The sequence below is a fragment of the Alligator mississippiensis genome, chromosome 5, assembly GCF_030867095.1.
Source record: "Alligator mississippiensis isolate rAllMis1 chromosome 5, rAllMis1, whole genome shotgun sequence".
Classification (NCBI taxonomy): Eukaryota; Metazoa; Chordata; order Crocodylia; family Alligatoridae; genus Alligator; species Alligator mississippiensis.
In genome coordinates this window covers 213911425-213925848 of record NC_081828.1, presented here as the reverse complement: position 1 = coordinate 213925848, position 14424 = coordinate 213911425, and the positions used below count along the sequence as shown (strand labels likewise).

The following is a 14424-nucleotide window of genomic DNA, read 5'->3' as shown; positions in this document are numbered from 1 at the left end:
CCGCAAGGACAGAGGAGAGCGTGTGTGTGAATGTTACAGTAATGATTCATGCTGCTGCTAATGACTTTTAACCGTCTCGGGACACACCAGGAGCAGACCTGCCCTGATTTCGAGGTCCACAACCTGCTTATTTTGTTTTCCCTTTGTTGACCGGTCTCTCCGAACAGCTGGGAGCTAGTGAGCAGCAGGTATTTAGGGCTGTGCAAGGGACGCTGGCCGCACACCATGGGTCATTCTTTTGAGCATTAAATCATGAGTTTCCAAAGATCCCGGCGCTCATTTGGATTCAGTCTTGCCATTTCCATTGCAAATATCCAAGCAGCTTCTCTGCCTTATCAAAGGAGGCGTAAGTGGCCGTCATCCACTTGCTATCCCCAGTGAGAAATTAGCTCGTTGTTAAACGGTTGCTTTAAATACCAGAGGAGGATGGACGAGGATAACATCAACAAGCTCCAAGCTTGTCCAACCGAGCACTACCTCCTATTGGGAGGAACCTCATTGCTAGTGCGTGGGCATAAAAACAGAAAATAGGGCTGGAAGTGACCTCAAGAGGTCCATCTTCCTCCTCAAGGCAAATCACCCCAGTCTAAAGCCTCCCAGATACATATTTGTCTAACCGTCACTTAAAAATTGCCAGTAACAGAGACGGTAGGAGATTTATGCTAGTGATGAGTTACCCTTATGGTCAGGACCTTCTTCCTCATGATGTCCTCAACTACCTGCTGCCTTTGGAGGACGTGCCCTAGGAATCATAAGGAGGAAGAGGAGGAAACAAAGGGAAAATAGAGGTGGGGCATGGAAAGGATAAGGAGAAATTGGGATAAGCATCAGGAGAAGAGAAATGAAGCAGAAGTAGAGATGGAAAGGTGGAGATGATGAGGGGAGGAGAAGTATTGTGGATGCCACATTTGCACCGGTCCACCATAAGCCAGACTGTCCCAAGAAGACCCGTTATTGTCACTAGCACTTGCTCCCTCATCAGGCAAAGGTGGTGCTGGGGGGAAGCTGCTGGCTAAGCTGCAGCTCTGCAGAAAAGGACCTGGGGGTGACAGTGGACAATACATTGGATATGAGTTAATAGTGTGCCCTTGTTGCCAAGAAGGCTACTGGCATCCTGGGTTGCACTGGTAGGAGCATTGCCAACAGATTGAAGGCAGTGATTATCCCTCTCTATTCAACACTGATGAGGAGGCCACATCTGGAGTCCTGTGTCCAGTTTTGGGCCCCCCACTACAGAAAGGATGTGGACATGTTGGAGAGAGTCCAGCGGAGGGAGGAAAATGATTGGAGGGCTGGGGGACAGGACATGTGAGGAGAGGTGGAGGGACCTGGGCTGATTTAGTCTGCAGAAGAGAAGACCAAGGGGGGATTTAATTGCAGCCTTCACCTCCCTGCAAGGGGCTGCAAAGAGGATGGAGCTGGGCTGTGCTCAGTGGGGGCCGATGGCAGGACAAGGAGCAATGGGCTGAATTTGCAGCAAGGGAGGTTGAGGTTGGATATTAGGAAAAACTTTCTCACAAAGAGGGTGTTGAAGTGCTGGAACAGGCTACCCAGAGAGGTGGTGGGATCTCCATCCTTGGAGGTTTTTATGACCCAGCTTGATAAAGCCTTGGCTAGGATGCTCTAGCTGGGGATAGTCCTGCTCTGAGCGGGGGGGGTGGACTAGACGTGACCCCCTGAGGTCCTTTCAACCCTCATTTCTGTGATTCTGTGGCCGTAACTTGGAAACTGGAAGCTATTGCCAATCCTGTCATTTCCCAGGACTGATGTCTCGGCATCAGTGCGACACAGAACAGACGTGCTGGGCACATGCTTATCAGCTTTCTTTTTTTCTTTCCCTTAGGAAACCAAGATGGACTACAGATCCTCCTTCAGTGGAGTCCCAAGGTTTTTAACCCGACCGAAGGCCTTTCTGGTATCTGTGGGGAAGGATGCCACCCTGAGCTGCCAGATCATTGGAAACCCCGTCCCAGTGGTGAGCTGGGAAAAAGATAAACTTCCCATCCAGTCTGGGGGGAGGTTTAAAATGGTGGAAGATGGAGATCTATACCGGCTCACCATTTACGACCTCAGCTTGGGCGACAGTGGCCAGTACATCTGCAGGGCCAGAAACACCATTGGGGAAGCTTTTGCTGCAGTCAGCATCAAAGTTGGGGAGGAGACCACCGTGACAGCTTTCGCCCCGTACTTCATCCAGAAACCCTCCTCCATCAGAGTCACTTTGGGGGAAGATGCGACGTTCAGGTGCAAAGTCCAAGGCAGCCCACCACTCTCTGTGAACTGGGAGAAGGACGGGAGGCACCTGCGGGGCCGATCGGACTCCAAGCGCTTCCAAGTCGAGTCTGCCGGGGAGTCAAACGCTCTCACGATCCAGTGCGCTCGGCTGGGGGACAGCGGGACATACACATGTCGAGCGGAGAACCCCATCGGCCAAGCCAGCGCTACTGCCGCGCTGGTGGTGGAGACGCAGGGTCCTTGCAACCTGGACAGCCCCAGCCATTTAGACACGGGCTATGGCAAGACCACCTCTTTGCTGTCGCATTTGCAAAAGCGGCGGGAGGAAATCAGGAAGACGGATCTATCCATCTATGGAGTCACGGATACCCCTTCATACTCAGCCACAGAAGGGCTGTCCGGTATTGGCTACAGCCTCTCTTTAGACTACGAGAGGGCTGCTAGCCTGACCACCAAAGCGGCTCGAAATGCCACCTTCAGCGTGACGACCCGCACGTGCAACGTGACAGAGGGGAAGCATGCCAAGCTGAGCTGCTACGTGACGGGAGAGCCCAAGCCTGAGATCGTGTGGAAGAAGGACGGCGAGGTGATTATGGAAGGGCGCCGGCACATCATCTATGAGGACGAGCAGGAGAACTTCGTGCTGAAGATCCTCTTCTGCAAACAGGTTGATAATGGGCTTTACACGTGCACGGCCTCCAACCTGGCAGGACAGACCTACAGCTCCGTGCTGGTGGTTGTCAAAGGTAAGGGGGTGCGTTTACTCATCTGCGGGGGCCGCGACGTTGACTCCTGGGTCAAAACTTGTCTCTCCTGATCAGGGTCTTGATTAATGATAGCAAAACCTCCCATTTCCCCCTTTTCATTTCATGAAGTCTCCCAGAACCACTTGCATGTCATTGTAGAGGAAACACCTCCCGTCTAAGCCCATCCTTTGGTCTCTTCTGGGATCCCTAAATGGCCTTCAACACCAGTGCTATTTCCAGGTCTGTTCTTCTCACTGGAGGAACCCACTGGCCACCCTGCTCTCTTCACATCTCCATAAACAGCTGATGCTCTCTAGACCTCTTTTCTCTATTTTTTAGTCTGCCTTTTTTCCCAGCATCAACTGCTGGGAACCCATGTGCCCCCAGAGCTGCCAAACCCAGGAAGGCTGTACTTCGTGCAGACAGGAAAAGGCTGTGGACGCTGCTATAAATGAGATCAGTGTCTAATAGAGGCATGTGAAAAATCCTAAATGCAAATACTTCCCCCCAAAAGAAAATGTCCTTATTTCACTTTGAATATTTAAACTGTACTCCCATCTTGCAAAATTTCAGAGGCCCGCTTGCACTGTAAGAACGGCTCTGTGCAAGTGAGGTGTGCATATGTGAACAGGTCACTTTTGTCCTTTTAATGTGAACAGAATCATTTCAAAATCATGATTTCTAGATGGTGAAATGGCTCAGAAAAACAAGAGATTTCTATATGAAATAACAGTTTTCTAGCATATCTGTAGAGCTCATTCTCATCCTGGGGTGCAATTAAAAAAACCCAACAGAATGATGAATGCTGCAAGTGCGTTTTGCTCCTCGTCATTTGAAAAGATATTGTGTACCGCATTGCCGATCCAAATTGGGCAAAATATCATGAGTCAGGCTCCAAAGAAACCTCATGATAGTGGGTTTTTTTAAACCCAATAAGTAGAAATATATTTCAAAATCATGATTTCTAGATATGATATTCATTCAAATCATTCAAAATCATTCAAAATCAAAAATGATTGATAATCATTCAAAATCATGATTTCTAGATAGAATATTCATTTATTTTATATAGTTATATCTATCTAATCTAGCTATAGATATAGATTGGGCAGTTGCCCATTTGCCCCTCCCTTGCTACAGTACTGGCACCCAGAATTTGCATTCTTTGCTACACCGTGGCATGGCTACGATGGACTTTTTGCCAGCATGGGTGCCACATCATTTTCCTGGGATTTGGGATGGCTAAGTTTGAACCTCTTTAGCCTGAAGTGGGAATTGAGCCCACGTCTCCCACTTCCTGGATGAGTGCTCTCACCGCTGTGTTTTTCTGAGCACAGCGGTGCTACTTGAACCTCAAGCAAGAACTTTAACTGAGCCAGGACCTAGAGTTTTTTTGGTGACAGTTGCAGACAAAGGCACCTCAGTTCCCCCCCAGCCTGCTTTTGTCCCCTGAATTTGGGCTTAGCACTCAACACCTCCTTCAAGTCCCTGTCTGAGGACATTCACAGCTATGTGGTTTACTGCTTACCATCAAAATATGATGCTGAGGAAAACTGGGGTAAACTAAAAGTAGCACAAACACTGTTCTCCATGGCCTGATGCAAAGCCTGATGAACTCAGCAGAATGACTCCCATTGACTTGAATGGGCTTTGGCTCAAAATATCGTACTGTTGCCCGTGCATTTCATCCTACATTGCTTTGGTTTGAAGAAAAGCATGTGAGCAAATATGTGTGTGTATGAACACATATACATATATAAATGTGTGTGTGTGTATCTATATGTTGTATCTATGCATATATATTGGTGGGTTGTGTTAAGACTCTATGAAGGCAATACAATATGCTAGGTGTAAATCATTGAGATGGATCTTATCTGAGTGAGAGAAGATTTAAAAATGATTTATAAGCATAGAACAAGGTCTAAAGAGCATTGTTGGAACGGGTTTTAAACCGGGGTCTAATCTCATTTATGCCTTGGAAGCTCCAGTTTGTCTGTCTGACATGGAGAGCATGCCATTGCTGATCACTGCCCACAGCTCCAAAGGAAAATATTATTTATCAGTGTCTACAGTCAAGCAATGCCAGTGAGTCAGAGAGTTAAAATGGAAATGTTTATGGTCTGTTTCTTTGTTACAGCATATTTTGTTCAGGCTTTCTCATCAAGGGTAGGAGGGAATGGAAACTCTTTGCATGATGGTTATAATTAGTTTTTGGATAATGACTTATCTTTGTGCCATCGTGAGTCCCCCTTGGGCCTCCAAAAGCACATCTCCCAAAGATGAAGCAATGAAGTGAAGCTTCATTCTGTTATTTATATGATCGCTGATGTGTCATTAGTCCCATTTGTCTCTGAGGTCTTGTATGCAAGCAGCACATCTCCACTGAACAATCTTCTCTTAGTCTGATGTTGCAGACACAGCCAGATTCTCCAATGTCCATCATGTGCCATATCAACAGCAGACTGCATTCAGATAATAGCACATTTATGGGACCCATCAAGGTCATCTCAGATACATGGCTCCTGATTATTATTACCCGAGAAGACAAAGCTTCTATGTTTACATTTTCAAAGCCAATTGTGGGTTTAGAGAGACCATTGCCATTACTGTTATTTTGGGCAGAACTTGTGTGATTAAATCTCATTGACAGCTTTGAAAATCTCAAGCCATTGCTGAGATATTCTTCAGGGTTTTTATCCAAAAAAGTGCATGTGTAATGCGTATGTTTAGGCTTCCCTTTTCTAATTTAAAATTGGTTAAAGTGATTTTTTTTGGGGGGGGGGGGGAGGTTGTTTGTTTTTTGCTGCATCAGGACTTAAGGAGATCCCCGGGTTAAAACTAGGACTTTTAATAGCTCCTGAGGCCTCTTGGACTAAATTTCTAATTATAAGGATGTGCTGGAAGGAAGAGATCTGCTTAGTGAGAAGGATCCTAGGAGGGCTGTAGTGATCACTGGGTTCAATAAATGTAGGTGTACAAGAACCAAACAACACACTTTATTGTGGAGCAGCAGGCAACCTCTGCAGCCCCTTGTTTCTCCCTAAATAACTAGCTGCTTCACCGAGGGACCATCTCCTAATGACCAAATTCCCCAGGCTCCACAGTTAGCAAAATGACAACTTCTAGCACTACAGAAGCTAAGACAAGCAAGCAAATAAATAAATAATTAAATGGCACACATGATACTAGTGATGGGCAGGATTTGACAGCTTTTAAGAAAGGATGAAATTCAAAATATCTTCAGCAATGTGAGCCATGGAAGGCAGTAAGCCAGGTTTCTTAAAGGGTAAATCTTGTCTGAGAAACTGGTCTGAATGTTTCCAGGAGCCAACTCGGCGAGCAGGTGGGATGAAGCGACGAGCATAAACCACTTGAGTTTCCAGAAGGCATTTGATACATCTGCATATGGCATATAAAGTTAGGAAGTATTGCATACAAGGCACTTTTCTTGGGTCTGGTTCATGAGAAGTTTGCCTAGGTAAAGGCAGGAAGAACTGGGCCAACTGAATGCAGAGGGAACTGGTTAAGTAACCAGAAAGTGATGGTAAAGGTTAAAGGTCATGGGTGTATAGAAAGTACCTTGTTTGGGGACAGAGGCTAATGGTTGGCTACCTGGTTCTTAAATGTGTTAAACTGCATGCCCACTACTCTGCAATGGAGATAGAAAAGAGATGAAAATGGAGTGACACGGCAGGGAGGGGGAAGAGAGGAACAGCACAAAACCTAGAAAAGGGATGCAGAAGCTTTTGGGGCTTCACTCTTGCCCTTCCTTGCAGTCCTCCCATTGAAAAGGGCTCCATTTGGTTGCCATGAATGGGGTATATTCATACTCAACAGAGGGGAAAATTAGGCATTGGACTGGGGAATAGGTATATGGTGAAAAGGACAGGAAGTGTTTAAAAATGTATGTGGATATCAAAGACATCCTCAAATAACCTTTCAGTGCATTTTGAGACAATGGAGATGAGCCTTCTGTTAGCAGCACAGAATCTAGAATAAAGCAGTTGCTCTTATATGATTTTTTTATTATAGTGGACCGAAAATTGGGATCTTCAGCTTGCAACGCATTGTGAAGCTGCAACCTGAGTTTTCATCCCAAATGATGAGGAAGTAGAAACAGTGATATTTTTGCTGGTGGGATGAGAGGTTCTGAAAAAGTTTGGTTTAGAAATGGCAGATCATTTTGATTCAAAGTTTGAATCTGGTTCATCGTGAAACTACATCCAGCTGAGCTACTGGTTTGCCTCTTGGAAACTGTAGTTCAGATGCTCCATGTCATAGAAAATTAAGGTTGGAAGGGACCTCAGGAGGTCATCGTCTAACCCCCTGCTCCAAGCAGGACCATTCCTAATTAGATCATCCCAGGCAAGGCTTTGTCTACCTGGGTCTTAAAAACCTCCAGGGATGGACACTATGGTCTGCCGAGATGCATTCTGGCTATTGAACTCCAGTGGTGAACAATGGTGACTTAACCAGATGTGAGGTTGCATTGCATCATGGAAGACGCAGTCCAGGTGGGAAGCCAAGACCATTAAATTTGATAGGAAATTTAGGATCAGCCTAATTTTTATCAAGTCCAGGCTTGGAGATTTCATAGACATTAGGGCTGGAAGGGATCTCATAAGACCATTGGGTCCAGCCCCACTGCCCAAAAAGCAGGAAGTTAGATAGGGTCAAAGGATCCCAGTAAGACAAGCATCCAAGTGTTTCTTAAAAGTGTCCAGAGTAGGTGCTTGCACCAACTCTGAGAGGGAGTCTATCGCAGGCCTTGGGGGCTCGGACAGTAAATAATTTTTTCCTTATGTCCAACCTAAAACGGTCTTGCAGGAGTTGGGACCGTTGGACCTTGTCATCCTTTGGGGCGCTCTGGTGAACAGGCGTTCCCCCAGATCCTGATGCACACCCCTCATGTACTCATAGGCAGCCACCAGGTCCCCCCTGAGCCTGCATTTCTCCAGGCTGAAGAGTCCCATAGCTCTCCGCCTCTCATCATAAGGCCTGTTTTCCTGCCCTCTGATCATGAGCATGGCTCTCCTCTGCTCTCTCTCAAGTTTCTCCACGTCCTTCCTGAATTGTGAAGTCCAGAATTGGATGCAGTACTCCAGCTGGGGCCCCACCAAAGTTGAGTTCAGCAGGAGGATGACGTCCTGGGATGTGCTCAAGATGCATCAGTAGATGCAAGCCAGAGTTTTGTTTGCTTTACCATCTGCGGTATCACATTGGTGGCTCATGTTCATCTTGTGGTCAGTCATGACCCCCAAGTCTTTTTCGGTCATGATGCTAGTGAGCGTAGCATTGCCAAGCCTATAAGTGTGATGTGGGGCTTTTTTTCCCTGAGGTGGAGCACCTTGCATTTCTCCATATTGAATGCCATCACGTTTTCATCCATCCATCTTGCAAGCCTATTGAGGTTGGCCTGGATCACCAGCCTGTCCTCAAGTGTGGACACTCTTTCCTAAAATTTGGTGTCATCGGTGAACTTGGCCAGTCCTTTCCTGACACCAGTGTCCAGATTGTTTGTGAAGACATTAAAGAGCACAGGTCCAAGAATGAAGCCTTGGGAGACGTCGCTGGTCACCAAGCGTCACATTGATTTGGTTCCATCAACTACCGCTCTCTGGGTCCAACCTCGGAGCCAGTTCCTCAACCATCAGACTGTGGAGTAGCCAAGGCTGCAGTTGCCCAATTTTTCCATGAGGACATCATGGAACATCAGGTCAAAGGCTTTTTTAAAGTCTGAATATATGACAGCAACCTCTTCCCTTTTGTCCAGGTGATACATCACCTGGTCATAGAAGGAAATGGGTTTGGTCAAGCAAGACCTACCTGCAACAAGCCTGTGCTGGCTGTCCCTCTGAATGTTACCTTCTGTTAGCCTATCAAGAATGGTTTCTTTGATGATTTTTTCCAAGATCTTTCCAGGGATTGAGGTCAAACTGATTGGCCTGTAGTTTCCTGGGTCTTTTTTCCTCCCTTCCTTGAAGATGGGCACCATATTGGCCCTTTTCCAATCTTCAAATACTTTACCTGAGCACCACAAGTTCTTGAATATCCTCGCCAGTGGCTGCACTATGATGTCTGCCAGCTCCTTTAGCACTCTTGGGTGCAACCTATCTGGACCAGCTGATTTGTGGGGGTCCAGCCTCTCAAGATGCGCCCTCACAAGATCTATGCCAATAGTGGGCATATATTCTCCCTCACCTGGGTCATCCCGCCTTGGTGGTCCCTGTGGGCTGGTGAAAAACCAACACAAAGTAATCATTAAGCAGATTAGTTTTTCCCTGGGTGTTGGTAGTCAGCTGCCTCAATTGGTTCAGCAGGGGTCCAATGTTGCCCTTGTTTTTCTTGCAACTCCTCACATATCTGAAGAAGGACTTTTATTGTCCTTGATTCATGTAGCCAGTTTGAGTTCAGCTGCAGCTTTTTTAATTGAGACAGACCATTCCTGGGAAAAGTAAAACTAAAATTGCATCCAATTTCAAAATCCAATTCTGCTTTCAGAGGATGTTGCTGAGTCAAGGTGGCTACCAACGGGATCAGTCCTACCTCTACCAGATATAAACTCAGCTCCGTGGCTATAGCTCAGGCATCTTTTTCAGCTGGATGTCCTCTGTTATTAGATGTCTATATTTAAGGCATGCACATCTCTTCCCGGGAGGGCTTTCTGGTTTGTGTTAGATGCTGTGATTGCAAAGTGGAAGGAAAATGATAGGGGTGAAGAATTGGCTTCATTGCTCCACATATGGGAATGAGTTCCCACGAATATAAACTGGTATATCTTGTGCCTCTTTCTGGCCCCTTCAGCACGTGAATCACATGCCCTTAGATATCACCTCTACCATGAGTCCTAATTGCTTTTGCTGCTACAGCAATGCAGCTACCACCTGGATACCTGTCCCATTCCCGTAGGCGCCCCTGGAGCTGCAGCCTCTTGTAGCACGCACATCATTTCTGAAGTTGGCCCTCTGATTAGTGCTTTCCTGCTCTCCACCCCTCTCTCCAGGCAAGGTACATCAGCTCATACTTTCTCAGGCACAGAAGGATAAATTGAGAGGTGGTATGTATTGGGAGGGTGTGCATTACATGTCCGTCCCTGGGTGGAGGATAACTTTACGTGCCGAGGGGGTCAGAAGAGGTGTTTGTTACACCAGTTTAGACTCCCTTCCATATAGATACACTTAGATTTGCTCAGGAAGCAGGTTGAGGCAGGAGTTTAATCTTTCCAAGGTAATAAGCATATTTGGTCGGTGGAGCTCATGCCCGTTTTCCCCCCAGTCACCACTTGGAAACTGGTCGTAGCCTAGGCTACAGCATGCACAAGTTCCCAGTTATTTCTCGGTGCATGTAATCCATTCAAGACTTCCCTAATCACCCTATTACTGGGACCTAGCATCGGTCCTTCCTAGTGTGGCTGCAGAATCCCCTCGTGTGGCTAAAATTTGCAGGCTCCGATCTAGAAGTGATGGGAGTGCTGTTGTGGTGGGGGCACCACGGCATGAAATAGCCAGCCCCAGAGCTGACTGCACTATCTCCATAGCCTGACCAAAAGGAACAGATTTCTAATTTTTGTGCTTGAGGAACAGGAGAGCATGAGTTATACCCGCTGGCCAGCGGGCTGCAGGCAGAAGAGCTGCTTCTGGAAGGTGCCCTAGATAGCGTGAAATATTGCAAGCTGGGGATAGACTCTGGCAGCAACAGGTGTGCATGTTCAGTTTTCTTCCTCAGAGGTGATGGCTGATGTATGCGTCCTCTGTGGACATGTAAGTCAAGCTAGCAGGAAAATCCTACCGTTCAAAATACACCGCATCCCCTGAATTCTGCAAAATGGAGGCTTCTCATCTCCGGAGCATGACTTCATGGTTCAGGGCCTGATCTTTGTGTGTCGCCAGTGCCTACAGCATGGGCGGCCAAGCAGCGGCATGCATATTGCATACCGCACGTAGCAGAGCTGCCTCGATGTGTGGCCTGGGAGCTGGGACAACAGTGGCGGGTAGGGCAGGGAGCAGAAAGCTGAGCAGCAGATCTGGCGGGGGAAAGGGATTGAAGTGGCACTTGGGGAAGGTGCAGGGCTAATTTGTGGCATGCCTACCAGAAAGGTTTGCCCCCACTGCCCCCCAGCATACAGCTGGTTGGGCTCTGGCAGTCTGTCCTGCAGAAGGCATCGGCTATTCTAGCATGTTACATAAGGCTCCTCAGTCATTTCCCTATTGCTTTGAGCACAGCCTGTTCCCACCTAGTCTTTCAACAAGCGCTAGTTTTTCTCTCTCCTGTTACATGTTCGCGTATTAGGGGTTGCAAAAGATCCATTTTCAAAGTGCTGTAAGATGGTGGCTGCCAGCTGAGTTACTGAGCTCAGAGAGCTAAATCCCTCTGTTCTGTTTATAACGTGTATCCCCTTGATGCCTTGGCTCAGCTTTTGCACGTAGGTGGAAACAAAAAAGGTTTGAACAGAAGCTGTGATCCATTAAGGGAAGCTGAGAACGGGGAGGTAGATGAACCGGGCTCTATCCCTGGGTCTGATGGTGTCACTGAGGAAGGATTATCCTGTGATCAGAGTGCTAGGATAGGGCTTAGGAGATCTGTGATCAGTCCCTTGTTCTGCCATAAGCTTGTATCTGATCTTGAGTTTGTATCTGACTCTTCTCTGTGCCTTAGTTTCTCCACTGGAGAGCTGTCTCTATGAAATGTATTGAGATCCTCATGCAAAAAAGGTGCAAGAACAGGTATACCACCCTCCCCTTGATTAGCTGTGATTGAATTGCATGGAAACATAGCCCAAGGTGCACTAGATAATCTTGCCCAGCCTGCGAGTGAGGGTTTGATCGGGCTGGGTTCCCAAAACACAAGGAGCAAGATCCACAGTGCTGAACTCCCTCTGCCCCACGTCCCCCCTTCTCCACTACAATAAATACATGCTTCTTGTCCTCATCGTGAAAGGAGCATCCACAAACCTCTCCCCACTTCCCTTCCACATCTTTCCCGCTGGCTCCCCTCCATTGTGCATGCAGCATATTGTTTGTTGTAACGACGATGCAAAAGGCAGGCTCTGTTATGCATTCATCTCACCTCCTAATGTTGTTACCTTGGGTTCTTCTCCCCAAAACCCGTTTGTCATCTTGACATACTTTGTTCTTTAGCCTTATGGTGGTATACTTGGGTGAAACTTTATGGCCTGCATCATGTGAGCAGTCAGACTGGATAGATAAAAAGCCCTTTGTGGTCTTAAACTCTGTGAAATGTCCTGAAACGCTTGTCCGAGTCAACCCGTGTTCTTCAGTGGCAGAACGGCCTCTGAAGCACATGTTGGTTCAGCTCCCGCCACAACGGGGCTTGATCCCAGCGTCAAACCTTTGGATGCCAGCACAATGCAAATCGCAGCAAAAGTTGGTGATAATGCACAAGTCGTTTGGATTATCAGTTCCCACCGTCCATACCGCCAAGGCCTTGCAAGTTCTCATGTCTTGTCTCCCTTTTCCCAGAGCCTGTGGTTCCTTTCAAGACAAAGCTGGAGGATGTTGAAGTTCAGGAGAAAGAGTCTGCCATGTTCCAGTGCGAGGTGCCTGTTCCAAGCACGGAGACCGCCTGGTTCAAGGAGGAGACCAAACTCCAGCAGAGCAAGAAGTACAACATCGAAGAAGAGGGAACGTACCGCCGGCTCACCATTCAGAACGTCACCACGGACGACGATGCTGTCTATATCTGCGAGATGAAAGAAGGGAGCAGGACCATTGCAGAACTGACCGTCCAAGGTGAGAGAGAGAATATTCACTCCCATTGGGTTTATTTTCCTCCCTTTCTAACCTTGCTTCTTACCATTTATCAATTGCTGGGATCAGAATCTTTTCCTGACTGCGCTGATGGTTTGAAGTGGGGTTTGCAGCTAGTTTTTACCATCTGACCAATAAAATCTAGTACGACTGTCATCTTGCAAGGCATGAGCTGCTGCTAAGGTAATTCCTTGAACGGACTGCTAATGGGGAAGTCTCCATCTCTAGGCAAAAGTTGGTCTTGGTTGGGCGAGAGGATTTGGGACAACTGAAATCAGCAGAACACATACAGAAATCTGGCCCTTAGCTGGACTCAGTAGCAAACTTGTAATCCTTGCATGAAGATTAGTCGCTAGAAGGTAACACGTGCAATATTGCAGGGTTTAGATTTGGACCCAGTTGTACCTGAAGCTGGGAGCTGCTTTGATCTGGAGATTTGCCTTGGCTGGCTACACAGCTTAGGAGCCACTGGCAAAAGTTGGAGGCAGATCCAAACTGAGATCCCACTTTTCCCAAGGTGTGGTGGGTTAGGGTTTCTCTGCACTGAAGTGTAGGGTTTAGAGTAACAGAGGGCTCAGAAACACAGAACTATACTGAGATTACTGATTCACCAGCAGGAACGGGGATCTGCAAATACACATCCATGAGCGATGGCCCTGATTCTGATTTTGCTTGCTGTTGTATAAATGACAAGCACCTCCACTTAATGTAAAGGAAAGCCCCACTGAAAAATGCAGGGAACTGCATCTGCTCTTTCCTATTTATGGTCTGCCCTTACTCCCATTGACACACTCATTGAGAGCCTGGTGGCAGAAGACAGCGGGGCCCTGATCATGTGTTAGATTTGCATATACAAGTGCATGTTTTGCACCTGCAAACAAATGGCCGCATGTGCATGTTGATAAGCGTGGGCATCGTGGGATAAAAAGGCCCAAAGAGATACGAGGGTTCAAAAAATTAAAGAAATTGTGATTGTAACTGGGGACATATTACGGGTTCCTTGATTGACTGTGGGATTGTAAGATTCAGAGACGGTTTCAGAGCATCTGCATAATCTTCCTGTAGTGTTCATGGCTTCACAGAGGGCCAGCAAGATATAGCGTAACCACATTAATGATTCCTTTAAAGCCTTGTGAAAGAAAACCCTACCCATGCCTAAATAATGCTACAGCCATTAATAACATTCGCAGCTTCACAGGCAAAGGAAATTGTGCGTGTGTAACCAGACCTCCTGCTATAGGGTGTAAAGTGATCTCACGTGGGAGTCGGAAAGGATCTTTCCCCTTCACTGTCACATCATCATGCACTTGTATTGGGCACTTCCACAGTTGGGACATTGATACCACTGATACAGAGGATGTCTTTGGCCCACCAGAGTGAATCCTAAAGTCCTGAGCAATTCACAACAAACCTTATAAAATCCACCCCCAGAGCTTTATCCAGCCTAAATCTGAATAACTCTGATGAAGATAGCTCTGATCTTTGGTTTTAGAGGGTGTTCCACATCCAAAATGTCCTTGGTGATAACAGTTTCCCTGAAAATCTGACCAAAGTTACCTGTGGACAGTTTTGCCCTGTAACTTTGAGTTTTTCCTTGCAGGTTATGGAAATGTCAAAGTTACAATAAGGGGGAAACACCATAAGCAGTCGAATGTGACTCCATGGGAATAGGCAGG

At 47.0% G+C, this 14424-nt stretch overlaps 1 protein-coding gene across 1 annotated transcript in view; it reads left to right on the top strand.

Moving 5' to 3' along the window:
• OBSCN (obscurin, cytoskeletal calmodulin and titin-interacting RhoGEF) overlaps positions 1-14424 on the top strand; it is a 247659-nt gene that overhangs the window by 10680 nt on the left and 222555 nt on the right. The window contains exons 2-3 of the mRNA XM_059729369.1: positions 1844-2981; positions 12461-12730. Of these exons, the coding sequence (XP_059585352.1) occupies positions 1853-2981; positions 12461-12730 (1399 nt within the window). The 5' untranslated portion in view covers positions 1844-1852. The remainder of the gene's footprint in view (positions 1-1843; positions 2982-12460; positions 12731-14424) is intronic.